This window comes from Gorilla gorilla, chromosome 21, assembly GCF_029281585.2.
Source record: "Gorilla gorilla gorilla isolate KB3781 chromosome 21, NHGRI_mGorGor1-v2.1_pri, whole genome shotgun sequence".
NCBI lineage: Eukaryota > Metazoa > Chordata > Mammalia > Primates > Hominidae > Gorilla > Gorilla gorilla.
Window position 1 is genome coordinate 46,592,751 of NC_073245.2, and position 20,763 is coordinate 46,613,513.

The 20,763-nt window shown below is 42.0% G+C and overlaps 1 protein-coding gene across 8 annotated transcripts in view; it reads left to right on the top strand.

Moving 5' to 3' along the window:
• ITCH (itchy E3 ubiquitin protein ligase) overlaps positions 1-20,763 on the top strand; it is a 142,317-nt gene that overhangs the window by 11,600 nt on the left and 109,954 nt on the right. For 4 of the 8 annotated variants that reach the window (XM_019017146.4, XM_055373351.2, XM_063702339.1 and 1 more), the window contains exon 3: positions 18,999-19,089. In XM_019017146.4, the coding sequence (XP_018872691.1) occupies positions 19,020-19,089 (70 nt within the window). In that variant the 5' untranslated portion in view covers positions 18,999-19,019. Of the gene's footprint in view, positions 1-17,942; positions 18,123-18,977; positions 19,090-20,763 lie in introns of all 8 variants that reach the window. The other 4 variants (XM_063702340.1, XM_063702341.1, XM_019017147.4 and 1 more) reach the window with 2 other exon arrangements.

Consider the following 20,763-nt stretch of genomic DNA (forward strand, 5'->3'; position numbering starts at 1 on the left):
CCTCCCAAGTAGCTGGAATTACAGGTGCTCTCCACCACACCTGGCTAATTTTTTGTATTTTTAGTAGAGATAGGGTTTCATCATTTTGGCCAGGCTGGTGTTGAACTCCTGACCTCAGGTGATCCACCTGCCTCGGCCTCCCAAAGTGCTGGGATTACAGGTGTCAGCCACCACGCCCGGCGTGATTTTTTTTTTTTTTTTGAAACAGAATCTCGCTCTTGTTGCCCCAGCTGGAGTGCAATGGCGCAATCTCGGCTTACCACAACCTCCGCTTCCCGGGTTCAAGCAATTCTCCTGCCTCAGCCTCCCAAGTAGCTGGGATTACAGGTGTGTGCCACCACGCCCAGCTAATTTTGTATTGTTAGCAGAGACGAGGTTTCTCCATGTTGGTCAGGCTGGTCTCGAACTTCTGACCTCAGGTGATCCACCTGCCTCGGCCTCCCAAAATGCTGAGATTACAGGCGTGAGCCACCGCACCTGGCCTTTTTTTTTTTTTTTTTTAATGGAGGTAAAAGTAAGTATGTGAGGTTATGTATATGTTATTTAGCTCGATTTAGCCATTCCACAACGTGTACATATTTTAAAACATGTTATGGGCTGGTCATGGTGGCTCATGCCATAATCCCAGCACTTTAAGAGGCTAAGGCAGGAGGATCTCTTGAGGCCAGGAGTTTGAGACCAGCCTGGATAACATAGTGAGACCCCGTCTTTATTTTATTTCAATAAATAAATAAAACCTGTTTTACATGATAAATATATACCTTTTTTGTCAATTAAAATAATTTAAAAATACTACTTAAGGTCTTGGGAATACACTCACAATGTATTGGTAGTTAAAATTTTTTTTTTTTTTTTTTACCAGTTGCTGTGGCTCACGTCTATAATCCCAGCACTTTGGGAGGCCAAGGTGATAGGATTGCTTGAGCCTCGGAGTTTGAGACCAGCTTGAGCAACATAGCGAGATCCCGTCATTATATTTTTCAAAATTAAAAAGAAAGTTTTCAGAAGGTTAAAAAAAAATTGAGGCAAAATTCACTACTTTAAAGTGTACAATTCACTGTTGGCTTACTATTGACCTTGGGGAGAGTGCAGACCAAGTGCAGACTGAACATCTTAATTTTTTTCTAAGGAGAAGCTAGAAATCAAGATTTTGTAAGAAATTTTTATTGTTAAATGTTGGCAACTTATGAATTCATAGTGTAAACACTGTGGGCCAAACAAATTACCACTGTGGGCAGAATTTGTCTTGTGGCTTGCCGCTTTACAACCTCTGATCTGGGGCTTGACTTTCTGCAGCATAACCCATGTTCTCTGCCCTCTAAGAAGAAAGTTCTTACCCACATAAAGATTTAACCAGCCTCGGCAGCATGGTGAAACACTGTCTCTGCAAAAAAGCCTCATAAAAATCAGCCAGGCATGATGGTGGTGTGCGCCTATTGTCCCAGCTGAAGTGCAAGGGTCGCTTAAGCCCAGGAGGTTGAGGCTGCAGTGAGCTCATGTCACTGCACTGATATCATGTCACTGATATGTCACTGCACTCTAGTCTGGGCAACAGAGTGTGACCCTGTCTCAAAAATAAATAAATAAATAAAACAGTTCAAACAATACCTCAAAGCAGTCTAGTACTGAATGAGAGGTATGTAGAATAATTATTAAGGCAGATAGAAGGAGGGAAGTTAGTTAGTTATTCAGAATATGCCAAGGTGCAGAGGCAGGAATGGACTTCAAGGGGTGGAGTTTAATTTTAGAGGATTTGCGTGAGCCTGGTAATAGGCAAAAGTTTTGAAAATTTGAGAAGAGTCAAGCCTCTTATTTTGAATAACCTTGAGACCTATTGGCTGATAGGATTAAATGGTATTTTGTGAAGATTTATTTGGCAAAATTGTCTGTAGTATTTACTATGGTTGGAGGCAGGGAGACTAGGCTATGGAGGTGTCAGTGGGAATGAAAATAAAGGGGGAAAAGCTTGTATAAGAGACGAAAGATTGCATTAAAGAGGGCCAATTTTGAAAGCTTTTTCTCTATTGACTTTTGTACAAACTGGGATATGGGAAGATATTGTGTGCAGGCTATATTCCTCTTTTCACGTTGTGAATCTTGCTTTATTCCTTACTCAGTCCCAACAGTGTCCTTGTTGATGGATTACATACGTTTTCTTACGATTTCCCAGCTTGCACAAATAGAATAGAAAGAAAAACCAGGCCAGGCATGGTGGCTCACACCTGTAATCCCAGCACTTGAGAGGCTGAGGTGGGCAGATCACTTGAGGCTGGAGTTTGAGACCAGCCTGGCCAATAGGGCGAAACCTCGTGTCTACTAAAAATATAAAAAATTAGCCGGGTGTGGTGTTACACTCCTGTAGTCCTAGCTACTTGGGAGGCTGAGGCATGAGTATTGCTGGAAACCGGGAGGCGGAGGTTGCAATGAGCCGAGATTGAACTGCTGCACTCCAGCCTGGGCAACAGAGCGAGACCCTGTCTCAAAAAGAAAAAACCACCAAAGTAGTGTAATTGCTCATCACATTTCTTGTTTGGGGTTTTTGGTTATCTCGGTTAACCTCTGGTATATTTCATTAGACCTTAGTTTATACATTGAATTTTCATATTTACCAAGGTTTGGAAACAATGACAAATGGCTTGCTCTTAGAAAGATGTAGAATTTTGCTGCAGAAACTTGAGATAACTGATATGGCTGGGCGCGGTGGCTTACACCTGTAATGCCAGCACTTTGAGAGTCCCAGGCGGGCAGATCGCTTGAGCCCAGGTATTCAAGACCAGCCTGGGCAACATGGAGAAACCCTGTCTCTACGAAAAACACAAAAAATTAGTTGGGCATGGTGGCGTGTGCGCCTGTAGTCCCAGCTACCCAGGAGGCTGAGGTGGGAGGATTACCTGGTCCCGGGAGGTCAAGACTGCAGTAATTTACCTGTGATTGTATCACAGTACTCCAGCCTAGGCAACAGAGTGAGACCCTGTCTCAAAAAAAAAAAAAAAAAATTATGATTCAGAATGTCTAAAGAAACCAATAAATGTAGAAAGGTAGAATATGTTCAGCATAACCTGAGAAAGTGATTTTTAGGATGTTATTTTCTAAATAAGATTTAGATTTTGTTCTGTTTATACTTCTCATGAAACTTTTTTTTTTTTTTAAACATACCTGGGAAGTTATTCCTTATTCTTGGCCAAATACAAAATGTCATTATTTTAGAGACTATAGTCTTTTTCACAAGTAAGCTGAATAGTGTGTTAGGTATAGTCTGAGTATTAAGAATATCTGAGATCTGTATTAAAAGCAGATGTAGGCCGGGCACAGTGGCTCACGCCTGTAATCCCAGCACTTTGGGAGGCCAAGGCGGGAGGATCACCTGAGGTCAGGAGTTCGAGAGCAGCCTGGCCAACATGGTGAAACCCCATCTGTACTAAAAATACCAAGAAAATTAGCCGGGTGGGGTGGTGACGCACCTATAATCCCAGATACTCGGTGGGCTGAGGCTGGAGAATTCCTTAACCCAGGAGGCAGAGGTTGCAGTGAGCAGAGATTGCGCCATTGTACTCCAGCCTGGGCGATGAGCGAAACTCCGTCTCAAAAAAAAAGAATATCTGAGATATAGCAAAGTTTTTCTCATGGATGAATAAAAATACTGAACTGGGCCTTTAAAAAAGTACAGAAAATTGCCTGTCATAGAAATGCAGCAGTAGGGTCAAATGAGCTAAATCTAAATCTCATTTAATGAAAAAGGCACTTTCCTTTTATTTTTGAAGGATGGTCTAACCTAGTTTTTGGAATTCATTTGTTCTGCAATTAAAAGAGATTTTTAGGTGGTTCATTTAATTATAGCTGTTTTGGAAATGGGAAGGAAAATAATGTGAGAGAGAGATTAACTGCATTTGCTTCTGTGGAAAGTCAGTCAGTAGTCAAAAGGAGATTCTGGATTATTTATTTATTTATCTAAAAATATGGAACACTTGGTGAATTTTAACCTTATCCTTGCTCAGAGGATGTACTAATCTCTGTGTTCTAATTTTTTAGTATATGTGCTGCTGAAGCAAACACACAGATTATTTTTTTCTGTTCTTAAGTTTTTTGGAGGAAAGCTATTTACTATAGGTCTTAATTAAAAACTATATTCTGTATATATTGAAATGTGCAGAACCCTGCTGCTGCTGTTTTTCGTTACCCAGAATGTTGCTTACATCTCTCTACTATCATCTCTCCCTTTGTTTTAGCCCTTGGGGTTTATGTTTTTTTATTCCTTTATTTCATTTTTTTCTGAGGTTTTGGAAGGGAATGGAGAATGGAGTGTGTTCATTCTGCCTGGCTGGTTGATTTTATATAGAAATTGATGTTTTCATCTCTAAGGGACAAAGAAAATTAGGAAAATATCCTAGTTTTATTTTTATTGTGGTAAAATACACATTACATAGTTTACCATTTTAAATATTGTTAAGTCTTCAGTTCAGTGACATTAAGTACATTTACCTTGTTATGTGACCATTACCACTATCAGTCTCTAGAACTTTTTCATCATCCAGAACTGAAACTTGTACCTATTAAACAATAATTATCCATTTCACCTCCTCCCTGCTCTGGTAACTACTATTCTGTTTTCTGTCTCTGTGAATTCAGCTATTCTAGGCACCTCATCGTAAAAGTGGAGTCATACAATATTTGTCCTTTTTTTTTTTTTTTTAGACGGAGTCTCGCTCTGTCACCCAGGCTGGAGTGCAGTGGTGCGATCTCGGCTTACTGCAACCTCCGCCTCCTGGGTTCACGCCAGTCTCCTGCCTCAGCCTCCCAAGTAGCTGGGAGTACAGGCACCCACCACCACTCCCGGCTAATTTCTTTTTGTGTTTTTAGTAGAGACAGGGTTTCACTGTGTTAGCCAGGATGGTCTCAATCTCCTGACCTCGTGATCTGCCTGCCTTGGCCTCCCAAAGTGCTGGGATTATAGGTGTGAACCACTGCACCTGGCCCCCCCCTTTTTTTTTTGAGACAGAGTCTCGCTCTGTCACCAAGCTGGAGTGCAGTGGTGCGATGTTGGCTCACTGCAACCTCTGCCTCCCAGGTTCAAGCAATTCTCCTGCCTCAGTCTCCCGAGTAGCTGGAACTACAGGCGTGCGCCACCACGCCCAGCTAATTTTTGTATTTTTAATAGAGACAGGGTTTCACCATGTTGACCAGGATCGTCTCAATCTCTTGACCTTGTGATCTGCCTTCCTCAGCTGGGATTACAGCCGTGAGCCACTGCGCCTGGCCAATATTTGTCCTTTTGTGTCTGGTGTATTTCACTTAGCATAATGTCTTCAGGTTTCATGTTGTACCGTATGTCAGAATTTTGTTCCTTTTTAAATGCTGAGTAATATTCCATTTTATATATTTTAGTAATTTTTTGAAGGACTGAATAGGCTCAAGTACAGCAATGACATATTTTTTGTTCATTTCCCTGATATCTTTTTTGCCGTGAACTGTGATTTTAAATCATGAAATTAACACTGAACTATGCTAGAGATACTAGTTTTGGGCCACATCTTCTGTTCTGACCTTAGGTAATCCACTTTGCTTGGGTTGTTTGTCTTACTCAGTTGTAAGAGTTTATTGTAAATTCTGGATACAACTCCTTTATCAGATACGTGTTTTGCAGATTTTATCTCCTAGCCTATTGCTTGTCTTTCCATTTTTTTAATGATGTCTTTTTTTTTTTTTTGCAAAAATAGAGATGGGGTCTTGCATTGTTGCCCAGGCTGGTCAAACTCCTGGGCTCAGGTGATTTTCCTGCCTTTGCCTCCTAAGGTGCTATGATTACAGGCATGAGCCACCGGCCCTGCCCAAGAAGTTGAGTGCAATCAAAATTAGAAACTTTGAACCTTTTTTAATTTATTTTTGAGACAGAGTCTCACTCTGTCACCCAGGCTGGAGTGCAGTGGCACAATCGTGGCTCACTGTAATCTCCACCTCCTGGGTTCAGGAGATTCTCCTGCCTCAGCCTCCTGAGTAGCTGGGATTACACGTATGTGTCACTGCACCTGGGTAATTTTTGTATTTTTAGTGGAGATGGAGTTTCACCATGTTGGCCAGGCTGGTCTTGAACTCCTGGTCTCAAGTAATCTACCCCCCTCAGCCTTCCGAAGTGCTGGGATTACCGGTGTGAGCCACTGCGCCTGTTTGAAACTTCGACTCTTTAGAAGACATCATTAAGTCCAGGCATGGTGGCTTGCGCCTGTAATCCCAGCAGTTTGGGAAGCTGAGGCGAGAGGATCGCTTGAGCCCAGGAGTTGGAGACCAGCCTGGCCAACAAAGTCTACAAAACGAAACAAAACAAAAAAACAACTATCTGGACATGGTGGTGTGTGCCTGCTTTTTTTTGTTTTGTTTTTTGAGATGGAGTCTTGTTCTGTTGCCCAGGCTGGAGTGTGGTGGCGCAATCTCAGCTCACTGCAGCCTCCACCTCCCAGGATCAAGTGATTCTCCTGCTGGGACTACAGGTGTGTGCTACCATGCCTGGCTAATTTTTTTTTTTTTTTTGAGATGGAGTCTTGCTTTGTCGCCCAGGCTGGAGTGCAATGGCACGATCTCTGCTCACCGCAACCTCCACCTCCTGGGTTCAAGTGATTGTCCTGCTGGGACTACAGGTGTGTGCCACCACGCCTGGCTAATTTTTTTTTTTTTTTTTTTTTTTGAGATGGAGTCTTGCTTTGTCGCCCAGGCTGGAGTGTAATGGCGCGATCTCTGCTCACCGCAACCTCCGCCTCCTGGGTTCAAGTGATTCTCCTGCCTCAGACTCCCGGGTAGCTGGGACTACAGGCGCACGCCACCATGCTCGGCTAATTTTTTGTTTTTTTTAGTAGAGACGGGGTTTCACCATGTTGGCCAGACTGGTCTCGAACTCCTTGCCTCGTGATCCGCCCTCCTTGGCCTCCCAAAGTGCTGAGATTACAGACGTGAGCCACCGCGCCTGGCGTGTGTGCCTGTATGTAGTCCCAGCTATTTGGGGGAGAATGAGGCAGTAGGATCCCTTGAGCCCAGGAGTTCCAGGCTGTAGTGAGCCATGATCACATCACTGTACCCTAGCCCTGTCAACAGAGCAAGTCCCTGTCTCTAAAAAAGGAAAGAAAAACTCAAAACACTCAATTTCTCAATTGTTTTCTTTAATGAATAACGTGTTTGGTGTCATATCTACAAAAATCTTTGCCTTACTGGACAATCAATAAATCTTTCTTAGATTTCCATTTGTTTACCTGTGAGAACAAATAAGATGTATGTGGTATTTTGCCTTCTTTGGAATAATATTTCTATTCTGTTTCTTTTTGAATTTAATGGGAGGGGCTAATCTTGGGATAGAATACTAAGGTGAAAATCTACAGACTCAAATTGGAATGTAGAATTGATTTTGCTTTCATAATCCTAGTTGTTTCCTAATAGGTAAGTGGTAATTTGGTTCCTCTCCCCTTCCTAGTATTGAGGGCTCTTGGATGTAAACTCTTATTTGTGTCATTTTATTCTAGGTTTTTGACACAATCTGAATAACAATGCTTTTTGGCTCCTTTTAAGGAAAATGCATGAATTTTGTTAATAAAGTGCATATACATATTACTCAGTGACTCAGTATTGACTTTCAGTTTACTTGATAATTCTTTTTTCTTTTCTTGAGATGGAGTCTCGCCTTGTCACCCAGGCTGGAGTGCAGTGGCGTGATCTCAGCATACTGCAACCTCTGCCTCCTGGGTTCAAGTGATTCTCTGTCTCAGCCTCTCAAGTGGCTGGAATTACAGGCGCCTGCCACCATGCCCAGCTAATTTTTTTGTATTTTTGGTAGAGATGGGGTTTCACCATGTTGGCCAGGCTGGTCTTGAACTCCTGACCACAAGTGATCCACCTGCCTTGGCCTCCCAGAGTGCTGGGATTATAGGTGTGAGCCACCACGCTCAGCCAATAATTCTTTTTATTATTATTATTATTATTATTATTATTATTATTATTATTATTATTTTGAGACAGAGTCTTGCCTTGTAGCCCAGGCTGGAGTGCAGTGGCATGATCTCTGTTCACTGAAACCTCTGCCTCCTGGCTTCAAGCAATTCTCCTGCCTTAGCCTCCTGAGTAGCTGGGATTACAGGCACGCACCGCCACGCCCGGCTAATTTTTGTATTTTTAGTAGAAACGGAGTTTCACCATGTTGGTCAGGCTGGTCTCGAACTCCTGACCTTGTGATCCGCCTGCCTCAGCCTCCCAAAGTGCTGATATTACAGCCATGAGCCACCGCGCCCAGTCCTTTTTAAAATTTTTTTTCAGACAGGGTCCTACTTTGTTGCTCAGCCGGGAATGCAGTGGCATGATCATGGCTCACTATAGTCTTGACCTCTTGGGCTCTGGCGATGCTCCTGTGTCAGTCTCCTGAGTAGCTGGGACCACAGGTGCATACCACCATGCCTGGGTAATTTATTTTTATTTTTTGTAGAGATAGTGTCTTGCTATGTTGCCCAGGCTGGTGTTGAACTCCTGGTCTCAAGCAACCCTCCTACCTTGACCTCCCAAGGTATTGGGGGTGGGATTACAGGCGTGAGCCACCATGCCAGTCTTGGGCTTGATAAAATTTTTTTTTTTTTTTTTTTTTTTGAGACAGAGTTTTGCTCTTGTTGCTCAGGCTGGAGTGCAATGGTGCAATCTTGGCTCACTGCAACCTCCGCCTCCTCAGTTCAAGCAATTCTCCTGCCTCAGCCTCTCGAGTAGTTGGGATTACAGGTATGCGCCACCACGCCCAGCTAATTTTGTATTATCAGTAGAGATGGGGTTTCTCCATGTTAGTCAGGCTGGTCTCAAACTCCTGACCTCAGGTGATCCGCCTGCCTCAGCCTCCCAAAGTGCTGGGGTTACAGGCATGAGCCACTGTCACTGTGCCTGGCTGATATGTATATGTGTGTATTTATTATTATTATTTTTAATAGAAATGGGGTTTCACTGGGTTGGCCAGGTTGGTCTCAGAACTCCTAGGCTCAAGTGATCCTCTCACCTTAGCCTCCCAAAGTGCCAGGATTACAGGCATGAGCCACCAGGACTGGTCTGTAATTCTTTTTTTTTTTTTTTTTTGAGATGGAGTTTTCACTCTTGTTGCCTAGGCTGGAGTGCAGTGGCACAATCTCGGCTCGTCGCAACCTTCGCCTCCTGGGTTCAAGCTATTCTTCTGTCTCAGCCTCCCGAGTATCTGGGATTACAGGCATGCGCCACTGCACCCGGCTAATTTTGTATTTATAGTAGAGACGGGGTTTATTCGTGTTGGTCAGGCTGCTCTTGAACTCCTGACCTCAGGTGATCCACCTGCCTCAGCCTCCCAAAGTGCTTTTGGATTACAGGCGTGAGCCACTGTGTCCGGCCTCTTTTTTTTTTTTTTTTTAAAGTCAAGTGAAGCAGTGGGAGTGGAGAAGGAACAAAGAAATCTGTAACTGGTTGTGATCAGTTAGTTGTAAATACCAGTGCAGTTGGACCAGCCGAGGCCTGTAATTCTTTTTTTTTTTTTTTTTTTTTTGAGATAGAGTCTTGCTCTGTCGCCCAGGCTGGAGTGCAGTGGCGCGATCTTGTCTCACTGCAACCTCCGCCTTCCGGCTTCAAGCAATTCTCTTCCTCAGCCTCCTGAGTAACTGGGATTACAGGCATGCACCACCATGTCCAGCTCATTTTTGTATTTTTAGTAGAGACGGGGTTTGACCATCTTGGGCAGGCTGGTCTTGAACTCCTGACCTTGTGATCCACCCGCCTCAGCTTCCCAAAGTGCTGGGATTACAGGCGTGAGCCACCGTGCCCAGCTGCCTGTAATTCTTAAATAATGTTTAGAAATGGTCTGAGGAAAGTTTGCTGGAAGGATGAGGCATGGTGGATATTAGGGTCTTTTTTTTTTTTTTTTTTTGAGACGGAGTCTCGCTCTGTCGCCCAGGCTGGAGTGCAGTGGCACGTCCTCAGCTCACTGCAAGCTCTGCCTCCCGGGTTCATGCCATTCTCCTGCCTCAGCCTCCCAAGTACCTGGGATTACAGGCGCCCGCCACCATGCCTGGCTAATTTTTTTTGTATTTTTAGTAGAGGCGGGGTTTCACCGTGTTAGCCAGGTTGGTCTTGATCTCCTGACTTCGTGATCCACCTGCCTCGGCCTCCTAAAATGTTGGGATTACTGGCGTGAGCCACCGCACCTGGCTATTAGGGTCTTATATTTTGAGAATGTATAGATATTTAGAGATGGTCAGAAACAAGAATTTTTTTTTTTTTTAAGACTGAGTCTCACTCTGTCACTCAGGCTGTAGTGCAGTGGTGTGATCTCAGCTCACTGTAACCTCTGCCTCTGAGATTCAAGCCATTCTCCTGCCTCAGCCTACCGAGGAGCTGGGACTACAGTAGGTGCATGCCACCACATCCAGCTAATTTTGTGTGTGTGTGTGTGTGTGGTGTTTTTTTTTTTTTTTTTAGCAGAGACAGGGTGTCACTGTGTTGGCCAGGCTGGTCTCGAACTCCTGACCTTAGGTGATCCGCTCACCTTGGCCTTGCAAAGTGCTGGGATTACAGGCATGAAGCACCACCTCTGGCCAGAAACAAGGATTCCTTAGAGCCAGAAAATTCAACATTATATATAATTAGATGTATAATTTCACACAAGCATTGTTTGCAAGAGAACAATACTTATAGTAGTACAACAATATTTATATTTATTGTGGCAAATGCTTTAAACTCTAGCAGTAGTCAAAGCTAGAAACAACTTGTAATAATAGTTAATTTTGAAATGTTTGTCAGAAAGCTGTTTGTCAGAAAGGGGAAGAAATCACCTTCTGGAATATTAGGTACAGAGTTCAAACCAGCAAATGAATGCTAAAAGTTAGATCCTGGTGCCAATTTCCTTAAACTCTGTGTTCATACTGTTGAACCTCGAAAGTTGTAGCTTCCTCTTTTTCTCTTTGAACAGTATAATTGTCCTTTTTCGCATATGCTTTAGAATCCATACTGATGTATTTGGTTGGAAAATGGGAAAGGAGCTTTTAGTGTTCTGAGATCATTGTGTGATGTTCAGAACCAAAGTGTTACTGTTACATGGTAGAGAATGGTTCATATTCTACCTCCTTGTTAAGTCAATTAAGTCAATTTTTCCTAGTAAATAGGAAAGCAACCGCTTTCCCTATCATGAGGGGTTTTGGGTTTCTTCCCACTTGCTTTGCTGAGAAATTAAATTATGGAAATGGGTATTTACCCTCTGTTCCAATCTAAATAAACTTTTATTCCTTCTACCAATACCTTCAGTAGCCCATGCACCAAAGTCGGCTCCTTTGTTGTTGTTGTTTTTTTTTTTTTTTTTGAGGCAGAGTCTTGATCTCTTGCCCAGGCTGTAGTGCAGTGGTACGATCTCAGCTCATGGCAGTCTCTGCCTCCTGGGATCAAGCAATTCTCAGCTTCCAAGTAGCTGGGATCACAGGTGCCTGCCACCACACCTGGCTAAGGTCCTTTGTGATTATTAGCGGAGAATGGGATCTAAAAATGTTCCTGTGTTCCTTCTAGCTAGTCTTTGCTACTGTGCCCCTAGATAATGGGATCTAGTTTTTCACTTGAGTAGTGTTTTTGGGAACATGACAGAGTAGCCCTGTCCAAGGGAGACATATTACTCGGTATGTATTTCTAATTTACCACACATGCTTCTGTATTTTATAGTAAGATTGTTTGAGAGTGTGACTTCATTAGGGTTTAGTTCTCTGAATACCACTATATACTTTAGCTCTTTGAACTCTGGACTTTCTGTCACAAGCAGTTTTTCTCCTTAGTTTTTTTGTGTCTTATGAAATGTCATTTTGGTGGATTCTTTTAAGAAAATATAGGGCTATATTAAATTACTTAAAGGTTTTCTAAGTCACAATAGATGTGGCCTGTAAATATCTGATTATGTTGGATGTGTTATTTCTGAAAATAAACCAAGCAAATTTCACAATATCCTGTTTAATAATTTCTCTATAAATAAGATACATATTTAAAATAAGGCTATAAATGTTTGTTGCTTAAGAGACAAGATATCATTGAAATAATCTTCTGAAGTATGTCTATCCCTTTCCACATTTTTGTTTCCACTGCCTTTTCAGGAAGATGTTAAGGTTAATTTTACCTCTGGCAGTGTTTTAGCACCTTCTTTCTACGTTGGGCATTCTGTCTGTCACATTTTTCTAGTGTAGTAGTAAACATTACTCAAAATAAATGATTTATAGGCCGGGTGTGATGGCTCATGCCTGTAATCTCAGCACTTTGGGAGGCCGAGGCGGGCAGATCACCTGAGGTCAGGCATTCGAGACCAGCCTGGCCAACATGGCAAAACCCCATCTCTACTAAAGATACAAAAAAAATTAGCCAGATGTCATGCATGCCTGTAATCCCAGCTACTAGGGAGGCTGAGGCAGGAGAATTGCTTGAACCCAGGAAGCAGAGGTTGCAGTGAGGGGAGATTGTGCCCCTGCACTCCAGCCTGGGCGACACAGTGAATGTCTGTCTCAAAAAAAAGAAAAAATTTATAAAGTGCTAAGTATTGACCCAGCTGGGCACAGTGGCTTATCCTTGTAATCCCAGCACTTTGGGAGGCCAAGGCAGGAGGATGACTTACTTGAGCCCAGAAGTTCGAGACTAGCCCGGGCAATATAGTGAGACCCTGTCTCTATCTCCCTGTAAAAAATTAGATGGGCCTGTGGTATGTGGCTGTTAGTCTCAGTTACTCAGGAGGCTGAAGCAGGAGGATTGTTTCAGCCCAGGTGGTTGAGGCTGCAGTGAGCTCGATCACTCTAGCATAGGCAACAGAGGGAGACCCTGTCTCAAAAAAAAAAAAAAAAGACTCTGTTTTGAGTTTCTTTGTAACTGACAGACTAATAGGTAATAGAGTTTTAAAATATTGTTACTAGATTTTTTTTTTTTCTTTTTTGAGATGGAGTCTCGCTCTGTCACCCAGACTGGAGTGTAGTGGCATGATCTTAGCTCACTGTAACCTCTGCCTCCTGGGTTCAAGCGGTTCTCTTGCCTCAGCCTCCCAAGTAGCTGGGATTACAGGTACCTGCCATCATGCCTGGCTGATTTTTGAATTTTTAGTGGAGATAGGGTTTCACCATGTTGGCCGGGATGGTCTTAATCTCTTGACCTTGTGATCTACCCGCCTCGGCCTCCCAAAGTGCTGGGATTACAGGCGTGAGCCACAGCACCCAGCCATGATTTAGATTCAAACTGTATCTTCATTTGTTCCAGTCACAATGGTTTACAGTGCTAAGTAAAGCTATAGATTGCATACCGCTGTACTTGTGAAGGCTTTTTTTTTTTTTTTTTTTTTTTTTTTGAGACACGGTCTCAATGTGTTGCCCAGGCTGGAATGCAGAGGTGCAGTCACGGTTCACTGCTGCCTCAACTTGTGAGTTCAAGCGGTCCTCCCAGTTTGGCCTCCCATGTAGCTGGGACTATAGGCATGCACCACTGCATCTGGCTAATTTTTAAATTTTTTGTAGAGCTGGGAGTCTCACTGTATTGCCCAGGCTGGTCTTCTGAAGGCTTTTAGTTTGTTTGTTTGCTTGTTTGTTTTTAAATCTTGTTTGCTTGCTTTTCTTTTCTTTCTTTTCTTTTTTTTTTTGAGATGAGGTCTTGCTCTGTCGCCCAAGATGGATTGCAGTGGCCTTATCACAGCTCACTGCAGCCTCTACCTGCTGGTCTCTGGCGATCTTTGTGCCTCAGCCTCCCCGTTAACTGGGACAACAGGCACATACCACCACATCCAGCTAACTTTATTTTTATTTTCTGTAGAGACAGGATTTTGTTCTCACATATCTGTCCAACCAATAAACAAAAAAGTTATGATACTCAGGGCAAAGTTTTCTCTAACTCCTCAAAAGGACTTGAATTTAGGACATCTTTCTTACTGAGACATACAAAGGCTTAAAAGTATCTATTACAATCCAAAACACTCACCACTGTCTAACATTTCTCCTCCAAATGAGAGCACTAATAGCCTATTCAAAAGAGTCTCTAATTATGAATGTGAAGTTACAAAGAATTTTTTTTGTTCTTAGGTCTATGAAGATAACACAAAGGCAACAAGTGAAAACACAATGCATAAAGTTTCACTTTAGTCCCCTTATAACAGAAAACAAGAGATGAAGATAAGAGCACCTTTGCTGTCCTAGAACTTAAAATGAAAATCTAAGAGAGACCTATAATATAAATACAATCATCCCTTGGTATATGTGGGGATTGCTTCTAGGACCACCACATATAACCACATCAGTGCGTGCTCTGAAGTACGCCCTGTGGAACCTGCGTATGTGAAAAGTCCTTCCCATAGACTTGGGTTTCACATCCCATGAGTACTGTATTTTCAATTGGTGTTTTTTATTTTTATTTTTTATTATTTTTAAAAAAATGTTAATTAAATAGAAATGAAGTCTCACTATGTTGCCCACACTGCTTTCAACCTTCTGGGCTCAAGCAACCCTCCCTGCTCAGCCTTCCAAAGTACTGGGATTACGGACGTGAGCCACTGCTCCTGGCCTCAATCTGTGTGTGGTTGAAAAAAGGCTGCATATAAGTGGATCTGTGCAGTTCAAACCAGTTGTTGGGCAAGAGCCAACTGTAATTAGAATTATAAAAATTGATGCCATGCTCTCTGTGTGAGTAACAATGCAGTAAGAATATGCAGATTTTAGTCACTAATTTTGACTTCGTGGGAAAGGAACTGCAGACTAGATGCTACAAAAGAGAAACACTTAAGGGTGAAAAAGATTAACTGTAAGAAAATGGGAAAGAGACTAAGAAATCCAGTTTCTTAGAAAAACATATTCAGTAGAAACTTAGGAACAGAAGTGATGTCTCGGTTGGCCATGAGATAGTAGATCCCTACAACCACTAGAAAGTGTCCATTAGGGACATTATCCCTTTAGGGTAATGTGCAGGTGATCATGTTTCAGACTTTATTACTCAAAGTCATGACCACTGGGGAGGTTAGATAAGCATCTTTTTAAGGGGTTATCTATGTTACAGGCATTGTTTAAAGACTGTGCTGAAGAACACCTTGGTATGCAGGAATCAAACATTGGTCAGGGCCAGGCACTTTGGGAGGCCAAGGTGGGTGGATCATTTGAGGTCAGGAGTTTGAGACCAGCCTGGCCAGCATGGTGAAACCCCATCTCTACTAAAAATACAAAAATTAGCTAGGTGTAGTTGTGGGTGCCTGTAGTCCCAGCTACTGGGGAGGCTAAGGCAGGAGAGGTGCTTGAACCTGGGAAGTGGAGGTTGCAGTGAGCTAAGACTGTGCCACTGCACTCCAGCCAGGGCGACAGAGTGAGACTCTGTCCCAAAAAAAAAAAAAATTGGTTAGCATGATGGTTTCACTTCAAGATGGCATCACTCTTGCATGCAACAGGCAGTTTTCCTACAACTGTCTTTAATTCTGCAGATACTCTGTCAGTCTTTAAAATGAAACTATAAATTATAGATTATCTACATTTATGGATGAAGAAAGTGTGGCTTAGAGAAATTCAGTAATTTGCTCAAGTTCACAGAGTAACAGTTCAGGAATGTTGATCTAGATCTGTCTGACTTCACAGTTGGCATACATAATTACCATGCTATAATGTCTTCTGTAATACATGGTATAGAATTGACAAGAATAATCTTTTTTTTTTTTTTTGAGATGAAGTCTAGCTGTATTGCCCAGGCTGGAGTGCAATGGCACGATGTTGGTTCACTGCAATGTCAGCCTTCCAGGTTGAACGGTCCTCCCGCCTCAGCCTCCCAAGTAGCTGGGATTACAAGCGTGTACCACCATACCTGGCTAATGTTTGTATTTTTAGTAGAGACGAGGTTTCACTATGTTGCCCAGGCAGGTCTCGAACTCCTGACCTCAGGTGATCCACCTACCTTAACCTCCCAAAGTGCTGGGATTACAGGCGTGAGCCACTGTGCCCAGCCTAGATTTAATCTTTTTTTTTTTTCTTTTTTGAGATGGAGTTTTGCTCCTGTTGCCCAGGCTGGAGTGCAATGGCGCAGTATTGGCTTACTGCCTCCCGGGTTCAAGCGATTCTCCTGCCTCAGACTTCTGAGTAGCTGGAATTACAAGTATCCACCACCACGCCCAGCTAATTTTTTGTATTTTTAATACAGACGGGGTTTCAACGTGTTGGCCAGGCTGGTGTTGAACTCCTGACCTCAAGTGATTCACCCGTCTTGGCCTCCCAGAGTGCTGGGATTACAGGAGTGAGTCACCACGCCCGGCCTAGATTTAATCATTTTAACCATGTATACAGTTATAAATAATAGTCAGAACTAAGAGTCTGGCGCTCAGGGGAGAGGATGGGACTTGAAGTGTGGATTATGTATTTTCTTCTACTCTGTTTTATGCTGTTTTTAAAATTGTACAAGTCAACAGTGATACATGTCTTATTTTTAGAACTTCAAACAATACATACAAAACTACAGTTCCCTATGACCACGTACTTGAGTACACAGGTGCCCTCCTCCTCAATGGAATGTATACTTTTTCTGCGTTTATTTACAAGTATTTGTACCCATAGGAATATATAGTGTTTTAGTTTGCAAAAATAATATCATACTGTACATACTGATGGGGTGATCATTTTGTGATTTACCCCACCCCAACTCATGCATGTTGTTCTGCAGCTTTAAAGATATTCTTGGGATCTTTCAATTTCAGTCATTAATAAGTTACTTATTTTGATACCTGCATAGTAATCTGTTCTGTGGTATGAATATGTGATTTATTTAATATATGAATATGCCAATTGATAATTAGGTTATTTCTAATTTTTTTGATATTATACAAATAGTGATTTTTATTCTTTTCATGAATTTAAAATGCTTGGTGAATTTTAGTTATGTAAAACTAGTATGTATATGTACATAAATTATTGAAATTACTAGGATGTTTTTGGCAGAGCACCTCACAATTCTACCATAATGATTCTCTGTAATTATCTGGAGAGTCATTGTTCTTAAAAATGTTTGCAGTCTGTGCTTTCATTAATCTTTTCTACATGAAGTTAATTTTAGTTTTTAAAATATACTTAATTTTTGTAGAGATTTAAAATTTTTTGCAACTTTGTAATTAATGTTAATTTATATTTAGAATAATTTATACTGTACTATTAGGGCATTTTCTTGCAATAAATTATTAGTGGAGATGAGCGACTGTTGATGGAGATGAGTACCTTTATCATGCAGAATATCAGCAGCCAGATATTGGACTTTTCTCACTGCCCCTTAATTTACTTTTTTTAATATGGTCGTTCTATGGCAATCAGGCTTTTGGATATTGAGGAGGAAGTAATAACTACATAATGTGATAATGATGTCTTTGAGGACCCTTGTCATAACAAGCCATTTGAATCAGAATAATATCTTGTGCAATATGGTGTTAAGGCTTTTAGGTTACATCTCATTTCTGAATATATTCTGGATGACTTCTATTGACTTTATGCTGTTTATCTTTCATATTTAAAATAAGAGGGTTCTTTTAGCAGATTTTGGTTATAAAACATCTGAAATAGTGTAATTTAAATAAACAAGGTAAAGGAAAAAATATATGTATTATGCCAAGAAAATGAGCTAGTCCTTATGGTTGAGACCAAATTTTAGCTTTGAGCATTTTTGTATGTAAGCACAGAATGAAGTAGGTTGGATTTTATAGGGTTCATCTCAGTAGGAATTATTGTTCTGTTTCATTTTTGCAGAATTGAGAAGCCATCATAATTGTTTTATATTTAAACTTTTAAACAGAAACCTAAATTTGCATAAAAACTCAAGACAGCGTTTACAGTTTCAAGGCATTTTGTTTGCCTTATTGTATTTGTGTACTTCTTCCATAGTACCTGGCAAACAGTAAGTGCCAAGTACATTTAGTTTGATTTTATTTTTTATTGTATCTTATTTCTTCTTTTTTGAGGTAGGGTCTTCCTCTGTTGCCCAGGCTGGAGTACAGTTGTGTGATCATAGCTCACTGCAGACTTGACCTCCTGGTTGGGGAGTGGTGGTGTGCACCAGTGGTCCCAGCTACTCAGGAGGCTGAAGCAGAAGGATCCCCCCCCAGCCCGGGAGGCGCTCCAGAACACCCCAGCTTGGGTGACAGAGTGAGAATCTTTCTCAAAAAATAAATAAGTAAATAAAGTTGCTTGGGACGTGTTATATAGATGCTATTTAAAGCTATCTGGATAGATAATATCCTCCAGGTTATAATCATCTGTACCCCATTGCGTGATGGGGTGATCATTTTGTGATCCACCCCACCCCAACTCATGCATGCTAACAGTTATGTATGCCTTTTCTCCAGTTTATCTGCCTGCGTTTTGTCAGACGATTTTCAGTGAACCTTCACTGGGCAAAGGGGAAGTCTTCTCTTGGCCCCTGTAGTACTAACAAGCATTGACTTCTAAATGGGTAATTTGGTCAGGTGTGGTGGCTCACGCTGTAATCCAGCACTTTGGGAAGTCAGGGTGGGAGGATCACTTGAGCCCAGGAGTTTGAAACCAGCCTGGGCAATATAGTGAGATCCTGTCTCTACCAAAAATTAAAAAAATTAGGCGAGCATGGTGGCACCCACTTATAGTCCTACCTACTTGGGACTGGGTAATATCCTCAAGGGAATGAGTGTAGATAGAAGAGGGAACCAAGAACTAAGCTCTAGGATATGTTAGCGTTAAGATAATGGAGAAAAGGAATCATCAGAAGATACTGAGAAGGAACAATCTGTGTGGTAGGACACAAACCTGGAGAATATATCTTGGGAACTGAAGGGAAGAAAGTAAAACATGGAGGAGGGGATGAACAGCCATGTCAGATTTTGCCAATAAGTTAGGTAGGATAAAGACTAGAATTGAAAATTGTGTTTAGTAATGTAAAGGCCTTTGTTACATGGTCTTCAGTAATAAATAGCCAGGTTAGCACTATTTACATATGTTTTTAATGGGAATTTTTGATGTTTACAGTGTCTCCTTTGCCATGTTCAGGTTTTCCAACCTATTGGTGGTATGTCTGACGGTGGATCACAACTTGGTTCAATGGGTAGCCTCACCATGAAATCACAGCTTCAGATCACTGGTAAGTTTTAGAAACATCGGCTGCTTTACTTTATTTTTCCCCGTATGATTAAAAAATAATCCTGAGAGGGCCAGGCATGGTGGCCCATGCCTGTAATCCCAGCACTTTGGGAGGCTGAGGTGGGCGGGTCACTTGAGGCCAGGAGTTTGAGACCAGCCAAGCCAACATGGAGAATACAAAATTAGTTGGGCATGGTGGTGCACGCCTGCTGTCCCAGCTACTCCGGAGGCTGAGGCGTGAGAATCACTTCACCTTGGGAGGTAGAGGTTGCAGTGAGCTGAGTTTGCGCCACTGCACCCCAGCCTGGGTGATAGGGTGAGACTGTCTCAAAAAAAAAAAAATCTTAAGAGAACAAAATATTTAATGGCTGTTACATGTCAGGTGCTCAATTAATATTTGCTGAATGAATGAATGAAGATATATAGATATGTAATTTTTATTGTAGAATATTCTTGGATATTTTACAGTTTTTTTTTCCTTCAACATGGGTACCTGGGTAGTTGCTAATTATGTTTGTTTGGTATTGTATTAACAGCTTTATTGAGATATAATTCATATCCCCTACAGGTTACCCATTTATTTATTTACTTATAACAGTGACACAATCATGCAGCCTCCTGCTGTGGTGACTACAGTCGTGCACCACCATGCCCAGCAAATTCTGCGGTTTTTTGTAGAGATGGGGTCTCACTATATTGCCCAGGCTGGTTTCGAACGCCTGGGCTTAAATGATCCTCCCACTAGGGCCTGACAAAAGGCAGATAAATAGGAGAAAAGGCGTACATCTTATTAGCATGCATGGGTAGGGGTGGGATGGATCACAGAATGATTACCCCATCATGCAATGGGGTACAAAATGGTTATATACTCTTCTTCATAGGGGAAAGGGAGATGGGGAAGTGTGGATGATTTTAGAGGGATGGTAAATGATTTTTAGGGGAATTCAGAGGGCTCGAAGAATGTACAATGGCCTGGGACAAAGTCTGTTTGGCCCACAGAATAGATAGTGGTTTATGACAAAAGTCTCTCCAGGTCCAGGTCTGTTAAAAGACTTCAGTCAGCCAGGCACGGTGGCTCATACCTGTAATCCTAGCACTTTGGGAGGTCGAGGTGGGCAGATCACCTGAGATTAGGAGTTTGAGACCAGCCTGGCCAACATGGTGAAACCCCGTCTCTACTAAAAATAAAAAAAATTAGCTGTGCGTGGTGGTGCACACCTGTAATCCCAGCTACTTGGGAGGCTGAGGCAGGAGAATCACTTGAACCTAGGAGGCAGAGGTTGCAGTGAGCCGAGATCATGCCATTGCACTCCAGCCTGGGCGACAGAGCAAGACTCCATCTCAAAAAAAAAAAAAAAAAAAAAGACTTCAGTTTTTATATTCCTGCTATACAAGTTTAGTTATTGAAAACTCAGAGACGGGAACAAAGGTAATTGTAATTGTTTTCTTCTTTGGTGGATCTGGACGTAGGCAGATAAGAGAACTTCAGAAAACAACTTCATGCTGTACTTTGAGAGAAAGAAGATTGAGGGAGGGGAGCTGCAGGGGTCAGAGAGACCTTGAGAGACTTACTTAGTTCAGCAAGTCAAAGCACCATATTTTGGGATATCAGTTTCTGAACCCCAAAAGTACATTCACAGAGTTCAGCAACCATCACCACAATCAACTTTAAAAT